The sequence below is a fragment of the Manis javanica genome, chromosome 9 (assembly GCF_040802235.1).
Source record: "Manis javanica isolate MJ-LG chromosome 9, MJ_LKY, whole genome shotgun sequence".
NCBI lineage: Eukaryota > Metazoa > Chordata > Mammalia > Pholidota > Manidae > Manis > Manis javanica.
In genome coordinates this window covers 58,084,124-58,102,399 of record NC_133164.1, presented here as the reverse complement: position 1 = coordinate 58,102,399, position 18,276 = coordinate 58,084,124, and the positions used below count along the sequence as shown (strand labels likewise).

The following is an 18,276-nucleotide window of genomic DNA, read 5'->3' as shown; positions in this document are numbered from 1 at the left end:
CATCACACTTAGAAAACTACCTATATTCACTAATACACCTTATAATCAGTTACCACTTCTCAACTTTCTGAAAATTAAAAGCCTAGTATTCATGGGAGAGAAAGAAGCAAAGAAGCTATGACTCCCTTTAGCTGCATATGCACAGAAACAGCTCTGTACATGAGGTATCCAAATCAGTGGAAATACACATTAGATGCTTTGGGATGACCGCTTCTGATTCACTCATCCAAAATACTTCAATATTCTTCCCTTTTCAGTAAGGGATTCTAGAATATGTTAGATCTTTGGAATTGTGGGATCTCTTTTCTTTCTTTTATTACCAGATGCTATGTACTAAATGCTTGTGTCTCCTCCAAATTCATATGCTCAAAACATAATGCTCAATGTCATGGTATTAGGAGGTGAGGTCTTTAGGTAGTGAGTAGGCAGAGCTCTTATGAATGAGATTAGTGCCCTTATAAAAGAGGCCCAAGAAAGCTTCCATTCCTTCCACCATGTGAGGCCCGTGACAAGGCACTGTCTGTGAGTCACAAAGATACAGATACAGAATCTGCCAGTACCACGGTCTTGGGCTTCCTAAACTCCAGAACTATGAGAAATAAACTTCTGTTGTTTACAAGCCACCCAGTCTATGTTAGGTTGTGATAGTAGCCCAAATGGACTAAGACACCAGAGACATTTTTTAGTGATTTTAAATAGTTATTTTTATGGGATGCCATAAACATACTTTGCTGCATTGATCTGATCAGTAAAAATGGACAGACATTGTATTATAATACAATGCTGCTGAGAAAGTAAATTCATTAAAAGTGCCTGTCTGGAGCACAATTTAGCAATAATTACTATGTGTTTTAAAAATGTTCATAGCTTTTGACTCAGTAACTCAGCTTGAAGAATTTATTCTAATAATCAGAGATTATTCATTAATTTATTTAATAAATAATCAAGGACTTAGGGAAGAAAATGTCCAATAATATTAACACATTAAAATACATCTAATGGATAAAATATTATACTGTTTGAAACTACTTTACTAAATATCAAAAAATTTAATAATATAATAGAATGCTCATGATATGTTAAGAAAATATTTTTAAAGCAAGATACTAAACTACATGTAGTTACATGTAACTATATATAACTATACAGATGATCCCAAATCTGCATTTTAGATCTTATTAGCCAAGGACTTTTGTCAAGTTACTTAACTTCACTCTACTTCAGTGTCATCACCTGTCTAATGACAATTTCATATTTTACATATAAAATAAAGATTTTAGATTTCATATCTCAATGGATTGTTAAATGAGTTCTCTGCAAAGTGCTGACAATATTCCCCTCGTATACATAAAGCACTAGTAATTATTTGCTGGTATTATTAAATACACACTTATATGTCTGCAAAGAAAATATTGGAAGAAATATATCACAACATTATCAAAGATTCTGAATTCTAACAAAACTAATTCTGAGACAATCAGGAAATTTTAACACTGGCTACATATTAAAAATTATTTTATAAGGTATGGCTTTGTATTTTAAAAAGTCTTCATATCGTAGTGGTATATTTGTGAACAAACTATATCGAAGATTTATTTTAAAATATTTTAGTGGGGGCCTTATGTGGGGACTTCTTAAAAAAATTTTCTTATCAGAGGTAAATTATCTCTGGGTAAAAGAATTATTACTAGCTTTTCATTTCTTTATATTTTTGTATTTCCCAAATTTTCCAGTGATTCAAAATTATTTTTAAAATGAGAAACTTGTTTTCAAAAATTATAACAAAATTCTTACCAATACTCCATCCACAGATGAAACTTTCTCCCAAGTTAACCAAGCTCTTTCTCTGACTTGATCTGGTAGTTTTAATTTCTGACACAACGAAGTAAAATCAGGTTCTTCAGTTTCTTCAAACCCAAGCCTACCAGATAAAAATACACATATAATACGCACGTACTTAGAAATCAAACTAATTAAACATTTGTGTCGATGGTTTGCCATACAATAGCACTATTTTGAAAGATATCATCACCAAATACTTTACGATCTTACTTATCTTTGAAAAAACTCCACTGAGAATTTAAATCTATGTTTATCTTCTTCACAGTCTTTCCAAAATAAGGATACTACACAGTGAAATATGTTTGCTGGCCTGGTGAATCACATATATTCAGAGCAGAAAGTAGCTTATTGAAGGAAAGTAAATACAATAGCTAGAGCTATTTGGGAAAATTGAGGCAACAATTAAAGCAGGAAGAGGAAAGCCCATAGATAACATTAAAGAATCAATCAATATCAGTGACTTTGTTAAAATGCAGTCTACACTTATAAATACCACATATAATCTCTTTACCTACTAGCATTTCTTACATGATGATTAATTTGACATAAATTACTGCTATGCTTATTTCAGCCTTCTCTAAGATAGGCAGTAAATAAGTTGTCAGCTAGATCCTTTTTAATCATTTAATGTCCAATTGACATGTAATAATAATAATAACAGTATGAGGAATAGCTAATAATTTTAGAATATTTTCTATGACCCTATACAAAGTACCTTAGATGAATGGTTTCACTGAATCCCCACATTTAGCCCTATTAGGTAATTACTCTTACTATTCTTGTTTTATAGGTAAGTACCAAATCAAAGCAGTTAAAGCACTCACCTGAGGACATGGCTAGTAAGTGAGAAACCTTGTTAAAAACCCAACAGTGTAACTACAGAATGTATAGCCTTGACCACTATTCCAGACTACGAACCCTCCTTCAAAACATAAGTAACTTATATTATTTCAAAAAGGAAGGTGGAATGCTATTCTTAGTGATGGTTTTTTTTCTTCCAACTACATCACTTAGACCAGAATTAATGCAACAGAGATAAGATCTCAACTCTCAAGGTAGAAATAGACTAATCACTGTAAGTGCAGTTGGACTAGGCCCTGAACTAGCAAGTTCTTGGCTTCAGATTGCCAGGCAGTGGTTCTACCCTTGCTACATAGTTAATCTATAGATTTTAATTGCCCATTCTAATGAAACGTTTTGTGGATATGGATAATTAAGAGCATACTGATCTTGTATGGTTTTGACGTATAGGAGAATTTCTGGTAGTTTCATGATTTAAAAGTAATATAAAATAATTTTTGGAAAAAAATAAAGCACTATTTTTCCCAGCTGATGGGCATAACTTCAGTGTTTCTGGTTACCCTACAGTAATTGAGAATGCTTCCAAAACTCTGTGGATAACATGGAATTCTTTATAGTAGACTTTACTGCTTTTTCCAAAGGGAAACTTTCAAGTATTGGATACATTACAGTTTAATTGGACACTAAAGTTGTCTTCTCCCAGAAGATTTTCAGACTTTTTTTTTCACTAGTGAGCATAATTTTTAATTGATCCATAAGACAGTCCATTTTAAATATATGAATTTTTAATAGACTTTCACAGATCATTTCCAAAAGCCCATTCCAATTGTTTACAATTTGCCTGAACTCTGTGTTTGGAGAGTTGAAAGATATAGGACTTTATGATGGACTAGAAGTGCAGTCTCAACGTAGGACCAGTGCCGACAAAAATGATGGCAATTACACTCTTTAAGTCTTAGCTTGTTAACCATAAAGTATCACACTCAAGAAAAATAAGGTGTTGCAATATAACAAATATCTCCCTATCGTGTTCTAGTGCGTTATCATGAACTTGCTTAAATTTAGATTCCACTTGGGGGGAAAAAAAAGCTTCAGGTAAGCACAAGAACACCACTCATTTTGTACTCAAACAAAACAAAAAAAGAGGGGACGCTAGAATCCTCACTGGCTCAAAGCCAAAGGCAAAACTGAAGAAATAAGACCTGCTAAAAAAGACTAACATTTATAAGTTAGAAGAGTTTTATGCAATAGGAAAATGAGAAAAAGTTTAGAAACTTTTTAGCGCTTAGGCTAAATGACTCCAAACTTTTGCACATTCGTCAGTTCCTCTAAAGAGGTTTCTCCAGTCACTTCGGGTGGCTCTGAATCCCCAAGGCCTCAAAGCACTACTAAAAGGAACCCTACAAACCACCTCTGCCAAGTAGCCCGAATGTAACTGACGCCCAGGACCATGCACTTAACGTCTGATGGCGCCCCTGCAGCAGCGTCCAAGGCTTTTCTGGTTGGCCTTTCCCAGGACTGGGCTTCAGATGCAGTGCACGCCCAGAGGAAAACACTTTCACGGTTGCATCGCAGGAGACCAAGACAGAAAGTCAAACGACCACCAGAGTATTACAAATCTCAACAAGAGAAAAACTCTACACCAGTGAGTCAATTTTTAAATTTCTAAAAAAATTTTTAGATTTTTTTGCAATAGATGGGACCTCGAAAGTATCCGCTGCCTGAGAGCCTCCCGCCTCGCGGAGGGAAGGGAGCACCTGTCACTCCGTTCAGAGACCCGAGCCCCACCCGCCGACACCTGTCAGGCTGGAGCCGAGACCCCTCTCAGCTGCCTTTCCCTCCCTCGGGCCCGAATCCAGACCCCTGTCACCCACGTCCAGGCGCTCCAGTGATGGGGGCAAGGAGGGACCCTTCTCCCGCGGGGACCCGACCCCCGCCGAGGACGCGCCCCCCGCCTAGACGCCGCGGCGCCAGTGCCGACGCACGCTCGGGGCGCCCATCTCGCCCGCCGGCCGTCGCGGCGCCTCCGCTCGCTCACCTGGCCAGGGGCAGGTCCTCAGGGCCACTGTCCTGCTCGGGATCCTCCTCAGGAAGGGGCGGCGGCGCGGGGGGTTCCGCGGCGGCGGCGGCTGCTCTGCGGGGGATTTTGGGCGGCATGACCCTCCCGCGGGGCAGAAGCCCGGGAACAGTGGAGGCGGGCCGGGGCGGGAGGACGCGGGCACGTCGGGGCACGCCCCGTCCTCTCCCGACTCCCGTTACAAAAATAATTTCAACGTCCCCGGAGAAAAACCGGACGAGCCCTCCCCCGCCCGGCAACCGACCGCCGCGTCCAACCGCGGGAAAACGTCACTTCCGCCCGCGGCGTCACGTCCGCGAGGCTCCTGAGCCCGCCGGCGTCTGAAAGGAACCGGGGTGCTGGCGGGGCGAGGGGTGGGGGCGCGAGATCGGGCGCGCTGGGCGGCAACCCGGGTCTGGGCGCCGGCGCCTCCCTTGAGACAGCTGCTGCTGCCCTAACCTCTCTACCCGAAACTGCCTTCCAGGCCTGGGAGCCGGTGACGGAGCGCTGCACAGTCTGGCGGGTGAGATTGGGCCCCATCGCTCTGTGTGGGTCGATTGGGGGCCGCCGCTCGGCCCGGCGGGACTATCAGGAGACGGCACGCTCGCCCGGCACTCCCCTCTCGCCCGGGGGCGGCTCCCGGGCGGCTCCCGCCCTTTGTGACGCTCCACCCTCGCAGCCCGTTAGGCTAAGTCCGCCAAGACAAAAATAAACACCGATGGGACGCCCAGAGCAGCCGAACTTTGCCAGTAGCCAGGAAGTATAGAGTGTAGGACAATTACTGGCCTTTCAGGATCACTGGTTAGGGAGCGGAGGCGGGGCTGTGGGTAAAAAGCAGATTATAATGTTGTGTTTTAATAGTGGTGTAGAAACAGGAGGTATCATTGAAGTGTCTAAGGGACATTTTCAGAGGAGCAATGGCAGTTGAATAGAAGTCGGCCAGACAGACCTAACATTTAAGGAGGGCTTTTTATGTCGCAGGGATTGTGCTGACCATTGTACTACTTATTCTGCCTAGAACTCAGAAACAACGCTTTGAAATTAGTAGAAGTAGCAGTATTCCACTTTCCAGATTGGGAAACAGTCTCAGAGGTGTTAATTAATTTGCCCATTACAGAGTTGGTGGGTTGGTTGCGGAGCATTTCAACCCTGGTGTATTAAACTCTAGTTGTCCATTACATTGTGTTGATAAAGAAAACACCAGGGAGAGAGGAAGCAGCATGTGCAAAGGTACAGCAACATCAGAGAAATGCTTGCTGGAATTACCACTATTGGCTTAGAAGCTTTGATTCTTCTGTCTCTTGATATTTACTTATAATAGTATTCTCTTTTGAGTGTATGTTTTTCACTCTTGGCAGAGGCTATGGATTGCCTTACAAGAACTTCCCAACTGAGGGAATGTGAGTAAAATACAGTTGTGCTCAGATGATGTGAATCCCCTCTTCCTTGGAACAGCTTGAGCAGGGCCGAGGCAGCAGGAGCTTTCAGGCAAGTCATGGCCGCAAGCCACTTGGATTTATCCTAGTGAGTTGTACAATGGATTATCATTTCTGTGTATACCATGACATATACCATGATGTAAAAAGAGTTATACAATCATTGGTCTATGTACAGCCAGTCCCACCTAAATTCAGTCCACCCACCCTTTCTTGGGGGCTGCAAGTTTGTCAGGAGGCAGGGCCCACACCCAGCCCTACCTGCAGAGTGAATACTAGTATACTAGAATAGTCAACATGGTAATCCCATTCACCTTGCCCAGGCAGGAGCTAAAGATGCAGTTTTGGTCTTTGCAGAATCAAAGGTTATCTCCTGGGAGCCTGAAAAAATGAGATACAGAGATGACACAGTCCTTCTACCCTTTATTATCATGAGAATGTGGTACTTAAAATTCATGCAACCATTGAGACCTAAGGTAAGCTGACCTGAGAATAAAGCAGACATGTTGAGGAAGGTATAGTAGAAATATCAAAAAATATGGGTCCTTGGTGACAACTGAGTGTCTGATTTGCCCAACCCTGGAGCTGACCTTAGCTGAGATGGGTTTTCATTTATTGATACTAGAAAGCATCATGACTGATAATATTTCTTCTGTGAGCCCCTTCCGGGAGAGACCAAACCGTAGACATTGTTGTAGCCTTGGTATGCAGCACAGTGTTGGGCATACAATAAATGCTTGTTTGCTAAAAGTGGAGGGCCCAGGAAAACAGGATAGTTCTGGAAACTAAAGTAAACTCTTCATATGTAAATAGGACTTGCTTTATTTATACACAGTTTATCAACATCTGGATTTACCACAGTTATGATGAATCAAAGAGAGATCTCTCAGTTTACCAAAAATATCTTTACCATGGATTAATTTAACTAATTTAACTGTATTTAAAATCCTTGCACACAACCCAGAGCAACTGAATCAATCAAAATCCCCACACAGCTTTCTATTGCACTGCCAGAGAAGTATCAGAAATTCTGCAGATCCTTAAAAGGCATTTGCCTTGATCTTCCTCCACCTCCATAGTAGTTTTAACTTGCCAGAAGACCAAGAAACAAAAAAAAGTCCAAAAAACTTCTTAGACTTTTTATGTGGAGATAGACCCTTCTCCAGCTTGAGGCCTTTAGTGACATCAGAATATTTTTTTGAGTCTCCTGAGTCTAACAAGTTTTCCTTCAGCTTTTTTTCACTCTTAAATTATCTCACTGTTTCCATTTCTTAACTATCTAGCTTCTTAGTCCCATTTGTTCTCCCTGCTTTTGCAATTCTTAACCTACTAGTCCTCACTCTCTTCTATTACCAACACCAGCACTCCACTAAATCACTCTTTCAAAGGTCACCAATATCCTAATTGTCAATTCAGTGGTTTTATTTTTATCCTCAGCCTAATTGACTTTTTTTGAAACTAACACAGTTCACCACTTCCTCTTAAAACTTTCCTGGTCTTCCATAAATCCATGGTCTCCTTGTTCTTCTCCTTCTTTCATAAAGTTCATGAACTTCATAAAGTCCTTGGCTAGTTCATCTTCAGTCTCTTCACTGCAGGTTGCCTAGAGCAGCACTACCTCAAAAATGTGGTCCTTGGTAGTCCACAAGGAGGTAAGTACAGAAATTAAGAGTAAATGCATAGCAGCTTTATAGCAATTTAATATTTCAGCAATATCCAAGCACATGATCATTGGACATGTCTCATTAAACTGAATATATAGAACAGTTGAATGTTCTCCAACTTACATGGTGAGTTGCAGGTGGCCTGGCTGTGTCCTTGTCACGTGCAATAGGACTGCATTATGAGGAGTAAAATTTTAACCCAAAAGTGAATAAAAATCTGTGAAAATAAATATTTATTTACTTTTATAACTTCTTATTTTTACAGTCATTTTAATTTTTAACCAAGCCTGTCTTTTGAAATTTGTAGCTAAATTAGGGATGGAAAATTTGTGTCATTTGTTTTTTAACCCTAAATTATAGATGGCGAAATAGGCTTCCCTGTGCTGTTTTGTCAAGAAAAAATACACAACAGTAGTGTGTTAGTAATAACAGCAGTAAACCAAATAATGCCTAGAGAAGTGATTCCAGAGAATTAAAGATCTAAGTGTTTGTAGTAATTTTACTCAGAAGTATACCCTTGCATCTATTGTGTTCATAGCCATAATTCATAGTAAAGTGCTAAAACCAGGAACTGACTAATGAAGCAATATAACCATCAAACCTCGATGGCATTTACATATAAAATACAAACAAACTAAAGATAAATTTGATAAAATATTTTGAATTTTTATTTTCCATGAAAGTAAACTCTACACATAGGGAATTTGTGGATACTGAACCCATTTCTTTCATTTAAAGATAATCTCAATGTAACTATAACAGGACAAGTTTTTCTGATGATGATGAATTTTAAAAGTAAAGCATCATTTGATTCATTTTGGATAAAAATTAAGAATGAATATACTGAGCTTGCTGAAATTGCTTTAAAATCTCTTCTTCCATTACCTTAGACATACTTTTGAGAGACTGATTTCCCTACTATAAATGTTATTAAATAAAACATAGGAAGAGTTTAGATACACATTATCTGCTGCTAGTCACATTATCACCAATCCAACCTAGATTATTAGACCATTTAACAAGCAAGAACATGTTCATTTGTCATGTTAAAAACTTTAAATATTGACAAATTTAATAGCAAATATTGTTATATTATTTAATATGGGAAATTGTTACTTCATTACCAAATTTTTGTTTACTTGTTACAACTGTGGAATGATAAAAAATTAAGGGTGTATTAGCAATTCCTTACATTAATCACCTACATATATACTTTCAGTGAACAAGGTAGTTTTTCTTTCTTTTATCCTATGTTATTTTTTGTTCTAATTATATTTTTTGAAATGTAATATATGTCTGTTTGAAATACTAAAAAGTGAGTTTGTATTTGGTGTGCCTCTTTTGTTTTCATTTAATTTTTCTAGTACTTTAAAAATTTGTATTTTCTGAAAGTATCAATTCATGAAAAGTAGAAATTAAAGTTCCTTCACAGTGTGAAGCAGCACTGGTCTAAAACATCTTCAGCCCTCCTCTTGCTCTATTCCATTACCATGATTTACATCACCTTCCATACATGTGTACTCTTGGTTTTTTTCAGGTTTCAAGAAACAGGGACCCACTCAGTTTACGGGAAAAAAGTGAAAAAGGCTAGAAAAGAGTCCCTTCTTCTACATTCATGTGTCTTGTCACCCATCCGACAGCAGGCTCCCCTCCTTGCCACTGTGAATGCTGTTAGTCTTCATCTCTTTGTACTGTTCTTCTGCTACCAATGAAACACTCTGACTCACCAATTCACACTCTTCAGGAGAGATAATATGATTAATTTCCCTACTAAACTGTAATTTATATTAGCAGAACCAGTTAACATAATTTGCAGGACAATTGAAAATGCAGAGCCCCTTGTTCAAAAGTTATGGAGATGTTCAAGATGGCAATAGCAGAACATTAAACCAAGCATGAGGACCTTCTGACATGGGTGTTACAGAACTGCATGGCTACACACCCATAAAGCCAACCCTGTCCGTGAGGGTAGACCTATATTTGTTTTGCTAACCAAGGTATCTCCTTGTCTAGTATGTGCCCATGACACTGAGCAATCAGTTGGGCTTGAAAGCAAGACGTAGGTTGTTTGGTACTATACCATTTTATGTGTGTGTGCACACATACACACTAATAAATAATACGTCCTTCCCTGCCCACTACCCTTTGTCTTCACTCATATTTCTCACAAATTGCATTCAGGCTCTATTCTTCTAGAGAACCCAAACTAAAAGACTTGCCACCAGAGAGTCCTGCAGGCATTCAGGATGGGATATTAGAGTTGGGTTACTTAATTATCTTAATGGCAATAAAAGACCCACGGCATGATATGTGGGTGGTAAGGGGACCACACAGTGATACTGTAATTACTGAGGCTTCCAGCCTAAGGTTAGTTGGGATACACTGCAGGTAGAAGGTGGAAAATTGGAATTGTGGTGGCTGTGGTGCTTGAACAGAATGGGGACAGTAATTGTGGATGGCATGGAGTCTGTTGATGGAATTGTATACCTTCCAAAAAAAATGATACCTCAGGGCAGTCAGCTATCAGACATACTGAGAAAGGCAGAGGGCCTTTCTTGGCACTTTTTTTAAAAGACTGATTTTCTGTAGCCTAAAACAAACTATACTAAAAATCAGGCTCAGGATCTGATTGTAAGGGCAGTACAGCTGAAAAAGCATCTAAATGCATAGATTTGCAGGGTCTTCTTTTTCCACCTCTGGTCCCTGAAAAGGAAAAGAGACCTAAGCCTTGGGATGGGACATTTGAGTAGATGAGCCTGAGAATATTGGACCCAATTCTCCCCTGAATCTGTGGTACACTGGAAAAAGTTTAGCAGCTAGCTCTCAGGGAAGGGAAGTCAGGGAAGGACCATTATTTGTAGTATTTGCCAATTTCTGTTCAATAAACACTCCCAATTTAATCAATTTCAAGCTACCAACATAATATCACTAAATCCAGCATTGAGAAGATGCATATAGCTGGCTCCTGCAAGCTGATATGAGCCAGCTCTAGCCCACCAATTATAGCAGGATCTCCCATCTGGCAGAAGCAGCACCTCCAACTTGCCAGAGGAGAATAGTCTCATCTGTAAATCTCGCAATGACTCCTGAAGCAAGTGGCTCTCCATAAGGACTTGGGGCCACTTGCCAGGGTAACAGTGTATTGGAAAAGGGAAATGCCTAGTCCCTAGGAACTGTTAGATACAGGGTCTGAGCTGACATTGATCCATCATAATTCTCCAGTTAGAGTGGGAACCATATTATTAACATTCAGCTCAAAATATTGTATTTCCTTTGTGATTTCTTTGTATCATGAATTATTTAGAAATGCACTATTTGATTGTTCTATTAATTACTAAGAGAAGAGTGTTCTTTCTAGGACAGCACTAAACATCAGAGGTAAATTGGTGAATTAGATTTCATCAAAGTTAAAAATACCTGCTCATGAATGGACACTGCTAAGATAAAACCTAGGCAAAATCTAGACTGAGAAAATATTTGTAATACTTAATCTATCAGAGGAGCTCTATCCAGAATATATAAAGCACTTCTCCAACTCAATAATAACAAGACAAGTAAATTTCTTAAGTGGGCAAAATGCATGAAAAGACATTTCCCAAAGGAAGATAAATGAGTGGACAATAGCACATGGAGAAATGTTTATTATCATTAGACATTAGGGAGATACAAATTAAAACCATAATGCATGCTTCAACAACTAGAATATCTCAAATTAAAAAGACAGCAACATCAAATGTTAGCAGATATTTGAGGCAACCAAAACACTTATTCATTTATGTGGGAATATGTGGTACATATTTTAATACCCTCTTTGTTCCCTACCTAGTATCCACACCCTTTGTAATCCTCTCCCTTTGAGTGTGAGTGGGGTTTGTGATAGAATATGGAAATAGAATGTAGCAAAAGTGATGGAATGTACATGATTAAATGTATTTTATTATGTGATTGTATTTTGTAAGATTGTAGTACTCATATTACTGGAGTCTCTTGCTCCTTTGCTGGCTTTGATAACGTGATGGCCACATTAAGGAACCCTACATGGTAAGGAACTACTAACAGCTTCTAGAAGCGAGGGCAACCTCCAGTTGACAGCCAGCAAGAAATTGAAGCCCTTGGTCATACAACCACAGGACATGAATCCTACCAACAATATGTGAATCTGGAAGTGGAACCTTCACCAGTTGAGCCTCCATGTGAGAACACCATGTGATCAATACCTTGATTGCAGCCTTACAAAGGATCAGCTAAGCTGTGCCCAGACTCCTGACCCATAGAAACTGGGAGGTAATAAATGTGTGTATTGCTGTAAGCTGTTAAGTTTGTGCTAATATTATTACACATCAATAGATAACTAACACAGACTGTAAAGTGGTATACCACTTTGGAAAATTGTAGAATTTTTGGAAAATATTTTCTTAGAACTTTAAAATGTACCAGTCATATGACCCAGAAATTCCACACTCAAGAAGCATAACTCCCCCAAAAAACTTAAGAATAATCATAACAACTTCGTAATAGCCAAAATCAGAAAAAAAAATTTCCATCAATGTATGAGTAGGTAAAGAAATTGTATATTGATAAAATACAATGCATACTACTTGGAAATAAAATGGAATAAACTTTTGATAGACACAAAATGTCAGTGAATGTAAAAAACATGCTAAGCTAAAGAAGCCAGACACAAAGAGTATAAATGGTATGATTCCATTTACTTGAAGTCCTAGAATAGGCAAGCTTAATCTATGGTGAAAGAAATGGAACCAATGGTTGCCTCTCAGGATTGAGGGAAGACATTGACTTGGAAAGGGCATGAGATAACTCTGTAGTGACGGACATGTTCTCTATCTTGATAAAGTGTGGATTTTGAACTATTCACATAAGATCTGTACCTATCACTATATGTAAATTATACCTTAAAAAATAAAAAAGGACAAGCGAAATACTTGGTAGAGGATATATCTCAAGCCAAATTACTCCCAAGATGCTTACAAAGATAAAGAGAAAACCATATAACATATGCCATGTACAGTCTACCCAAGGCTGTGGAGAAAATAGTACCTTCTGATTTGTTCTTCTCAGTTGATCTTTTTAGCCTAGAGCTCCATTGACTTCATCGATCCAAAGAAGATATCCCACCCAATGAATGCTATGAACTTTAAATCTCATATTTACTCAATAAAAAATAATATGACCTATGTACATACAAGGCTGTTAAAATTACATCCTTATTACATAGTTACTTCAAACAGGATTTGATTTTCACCAAGTCAGAGGTAATACTTAATTCAAAATAATATTTGTAGTGGTGTTCTATACAAGAGCAATGTAAGAGATTAAATTTTCAAAAGATTTGTGTGCTCAAAAACATCAAGCACATCAGAAACAAGAAAAGGCCGAGAAACTATCACAGTCTAAGGAGCCTAAGGAGAAATAATAACTAAAGGCAATTCCATCTCTTGGATGGAAGCTGGAACAGGAAAAGGTCATTAGGTTAAAAGCTAAGGAAATGAGATTCTCAAGATGGCGGCATGAGTAGGGTGATGTAAATCTCCCAAAACCATATATATTTTAAAAATACAGCAAATACAACTATTCCTAAAAGTGACCAGAAGATACAGTACACCAGCTAGGCTACATCTACATGTGTGAGAATTCAACATCTCATGAAAAGCCATGACCCAGTGGAAGCACAGGACTACTAAATAATCAGCCCTAGTAATCTGCACTGGGAGCACAGACACGCATTGCATGGTGTGCTGGATATTAGAGGAACAGAAAAGCAAAATCTGAGACTAAGACTGCGAACAGGTTCCCAAGCCTGCTGCCCTGGGACAAAAGAAAAGCGGGTGCTTTAAAGATCTTCAAGGGACAAGGGCTTAACAGGTGGACAAATTGTCCTGGCACACTCAGCCCAGCAGGCTGAGAACTTTAAGGAACTTCAGGCACTCTAACCCCCTGGGTGGCAACGCAGCTCTGAGACACCTCATGGTCATAAGCAGCCTTCCGTTCATTTCCCTCCCACTGGCACTGCTAGTGAACTGGCTTACCCACCACTCCTGTGGAGCAACCAGGGAGCAGCCCCATGCACAGCAACCACACAGACTGTTCTCCCAGCACACAGCTAACCAGGCCAGACCCAAAGGCTTCCCCCTGTGCATGGCCAACCAGCACAGGCAGAGGAAGCCAGCATGGAGTCCTGAAAGCACGTAGGGGCTCTGTTCTTGTGGCAAACATGCGCTGATCATCTGCAACCACTACCAGTGCCCTAGGCCATCCCAAGGGTTGCACCATCCATGGCAGCTTGGGATTAACCCAGAGGCTGGCACCTGTGCACAGCTGACCAGCACAGGCAGAGGAAGCTGGCATGGAGTCCAGGAAGCACGTTTGGGTTGTTCTCGCAGCAAATGCGCTGCTCTCCTGCAACCACCACCAGTACCCTAGGCCATCCGGAGGGCCACCCCACCCACAGCAGCTCAGGGGATCAACCCAGAGGCTGCTCCCTGTGTGTGGTTGACTGGCACAGGCAGCAGACACGGGCAAGGCAACCAGCCAGCAGGAAGGGTCTTTGTTCTCCCAGCTGAAGCATGCGCCACTTCTGGTGATCACTTCCATCACCATGAAAAGGCAGAAGAACCTTGTGCAGTCCAAAATCCCTCAAACACCAGAGAGAGGGCCTGGTGAGACTGAACTCACCAATATTCCTGAAAAAGAATTCAAATAAAAGTCATAACCATGCTGATGGAGCTACAGAGAAACATGCAAGAGCTAAGGGATGAATTCTGGAGGGAGATAACAGAAAAGAAACAAACAATGGAAGGACTTAAGAGCAGACTGGATGAGGTGCAAGAGACTGTTAATGGAGTAGAAATCAGAGAACAGGAATACAGAGAAGCTAAAACAGAGAGATAAAAGGATCTCTAGGAATAAAAGAATATTAAGAGAACTGTGTGACCAATCCAAATGGAACAATATTTGCATTATAGGGGTACCAGGAGAAGAAGAGAGAGAAAAAGGGATAGTAAGTGTCTTTGAAGAAATAATTGCTGAAAACTTCCCCAAGCTGGGGAAGGAAATAATCTCTGGCCACAGAAGTCCACAGATCTCCCAACAAAAGGGACCCAAGGAGGACAACACCAAGACATATAATAAAATGGCAAAGATCAAAGACAAGGACAGAGTATTAAAAGCAGCCAGAGAGAGAAAAAGATCACCTACAATGGAAAACCCATAGTGGTATTATAAGACTTCTCAGCAGAAACCTCACAGGCCAGAAGAGAATGGCATTATATATTCAATGCAATGAAACAGAAGGGCCTTGAAGCAACAATACTGTATCCAGCAAGATTATCATTTAAATTTGAAGGAGGGATTAAACAATTTCCAGATAAGCAAAGGTTGAGGGAATTTACCTCTGACAAACCATCTCTACAGTGTATTTTAAAGGGATTGCTCTAGAAGGAAGTGCTCCTAAGGCTAAATAGATGTCACCAAAGGAAATAAAACCACAGGAAAGTAGACCAATGACATACTAACTAAATGAAAAATAAAATGAACTAGCCACAAAATCAGTCAAGGGAAATACAAAAGAGTACAGAATAAAACACCTAACATATAAAGAGTGGAGGAGGAAGAAAAAGAAGGGACAGAAATAAAGAATCATCAGACTGTGTTTATAATAGTTTAATAAGTGAGTTAAGTTAGATGGTTAGATAGTAAAGAAGCTACCTTTGAACCTGTGGTAACCATGAATACAAAGCCTGCAGTGGCAATAAGTACATATCTATTGATAATAACCCTAAATGTAAATGGACTCAATGCACCAAAGACACAGAATAATAAAATGGATGAAAAAACAAGACCCATCTATATGCTGCTTACAAGAGACTCACCTCAAACCAAAAGACATACACAGACTAAAAGTGAAGGGATAGAAAAAGATATTTCATGCAAATGATAGGGAGAAAAAAGCAGGTGTTGCAGTACTTGTATCAGACAAAATAGACTTCAAACAAAGAAAGTAACAAGAGACAAAGAAAGACATTACATTAATGATAAAGGGGTCAGTTCAACAAGAGGACATACCCATTATAAATATCTATACACCCAACACAGGAGCACCAATATATGTGAAACAAACACTAACAGAATTAAAGGAGGAAATGGAATGCAATGCATTCATTTTAGGAGACTTCAACACGCCACTCACTCCAAAGGACAGATCCACCAGACAGAAAATAAGTAAGGACACAGAGGCACTGAACAACACACTAGAATGGATGGAGACCTAACAGACATCTACAGAACTCTACACCCAAAAGCAGCAGTATCTGAAATGTACATTGAACATTTTCCAGAATAGAATATATACTAGGCCACAAAAAGAGCCTCAGTAAGTTCAAAAAGATGGAAATTCTACCAACCAAATTCTCAGATCACAAAGGTATAAAACTAGAAATAAATTGTACAAAGAAAACAAAAAGGTTACAAACACATGGAGGCTTAACAACATGCTCCTAAACAATCAATGGATCAATGACCAATTTAAAACAGAGACCAAGCAATATATAGAGACAAATGAAAACAACAGCACAATGCCCAAACTTCTGTGAGATGCAGCAAAGGCAAATCTAAGTAGTATATAGCAATCCAGGCTTTCTTTAAAGAAGGAAGAAAAGTCTCATATGAATAGTCCAAATTCACAGTTATTGAACCTGGAAAAAGAAGAGCAGATGAGGCCCAAAGTCAGCAGAAAGAGGGATATAATAAAGATCAGAGGAGAAATAAATAAAATTGAGTTGAATAAAACAATAGAAAAAAATTAATAAAATCAAGAGCTGGTTCTTTGAGAAAATAAACAAAATAGATAAACCCCTAGCCAGACTTATTAAGAGAAAAAGAAAATCTACACACACAAACAGAATCAGAAATGAGAAAGGAAAAATCATTATGGACACCACGGAAATACACAGAATTATAGGAGAACACTAAGAAAATCTATATGCTAACAAACCATATAACCTGGAAGAAATGGACAACATTCTAGAAAAATACAACCTTCCAAGACCAACCAAGGAAGAAACAAAATCTAAACAGACCAATTACAAGCAATGAAATTGAATTGGTAATCAGAAAGCTACCCAAGAACAAAATCCCCGGACCAGATGGATTAACCACTGAATTGTATCAGACATTTAGAGAGGACATAATACCCATTCTCCTTAAAGTTTTCCAAAAAATAAAAGAGGAGGGAATACTCCCAAACTCATTCTATGAAGCCAGTATTACCAAAACCAGGCAAAGACACCACAAAAAAAAGAAAACTACAGACCAATATCCCTGATGAACATAGATGCAGAAATACTCAACAAAATATTAGCAAACCAAATTCAAAAATATATCAAGAGGATCATACACCATAATCAAGTGAGATTCATTTCAGGAATGCAAGGATGTTACAACATTTGAAAATCCATCAACATCACTCACCATGTCAACAAAAAGAAAGACAAAAACCACATGATCATCTCCATAGATGTTGAAAAAGCATTCAACAAAATTTAACGTCCATTCATGATAAAAACTCTCAACAAAATGGGTATAGAGGGCAAGTACCACAACATAATAAAGGCCATATATGACAGACCCACAGCCAACATTATACTTAACAGCGAGAAGCTGAAAGCTTTTCTCCTAATACCAGGAACAAGACAAGGATGCCCACTCTCCCCACTTTTATTCAACGTAGAACTGGAGGTCCTAGCCACAGCAATCAGACAAAACAAAGAAATAAAAGGCATCCAGATTGGTAACAAGTCAAACTGTCACTGTTTGCAAATGATGTGATATTGTACATAACAAACCCTAAAAAATCCACTCCAAAACTACTAGAAATAATATCTGAATTCAGCAAAGTTGCAAAATACAAAATTAATACACAGAAATCTGTTGCATTCCTATACAGTAACAATGAACTAGAAGAAAGAGAAATCAGGAAAACAATTCCATTCACAATTGCAACACAAAGAGTAAAATACCTAGGAAAAAATCTAACCAAGAAGTGAAAGACATATACCCTGGAAACTACAAGGCTCTCTTAATAGAAATTAAAGACGACTCTAATAAATGGAAATTCATCCCATGCTCTTGGGTAGGAAGAATTAATATTGTTAATTCCTAAAGCAATATACAGATTCAGTGCAATCCCTATCAAAATACCAACAGCATTCTTCAATGAACTAGAACCAATAGTTCTAAAATTCTTATGGAAACACAAAAGACCCCGAATAGCCAAAGCAATCCTGAGAAGGAAGAACAAAGTGAGAAGGATCTCACCTCCCAACTTCAAGCTCTACTGCAAAGCCACAGTAATCAAGATAATTTGGTACTGGCACAAGAACAGACCTGTAGACCAGTGGAACAGAATAGAGAGTCCAGATATTAACCCAAGCATATATGCTCAATTAATGTACAATAAAGG

At 39.1% G+C, this 18,276-nt stretch overlaps 1 protein-coding gene and 1 long non-coding RNA gene across 6 annotated transcripts in view; one reads left to right on the top strand and one right to left on the bottom strand.

Moving 5' to 3' along the window:
* Positions 1 to 4,970, bottom strand: part of RB1 (RB transcriptional corepressor 1) — a 187,326-nt gene extending 182,356 nt beyond the window's left edge. The window contains exons 1-2 of one of the 2 annotated variants that reach the window (XM_036996524.2): positions 4,682 to 4,970; positions 1,795 to 1,921 (exon numbers count right to left, since the gene is read on the bottom strand). In XM_036996524.2, coding sequence (XP_036852419.1) covers positions 1,795 to 1,921; positions 4,682 to 4,800 — 246 coding nt within the window. In that variant the 5' untranslated portion in view covers positions 4,801 to 4,970. Of the gene's footprint in view, positions 1 to 1,794; positions 1,922 to 4,681 lie in introns of those variants that run through there. The other variant, XM_073212649.1, reaches the window with a different exon arrangement.
* A 112-nt stretch (positions 4,971 to 5,082) lies between these two features.
* Positions 5,083 to 17,391, top strand: LOC108391473 (uncharacterized). Of its 4 annotated transcripts, XR_012121083.1 has the most exons (5): positions 5,083 to 5,222; positions 6,058 to 6,187; positions 6,493 to 6,611; positions 7,734 to 7,787; positions 9,337 to 17,391. It is a non-coding gene; the product is annotated as an uncharacterized lncRNA (long non-coding RNA). The 4 variants fall into 4 exon arrangements; XR_001851777.3 differs by lacking the exon at positions 7,734 to 7,787; XR_012121082.1 differs by having other exon boundaries at positions 7,734 to 17,391.
* Positions 17,392 to 18,276: the final 885 nt, after the last annotated feature.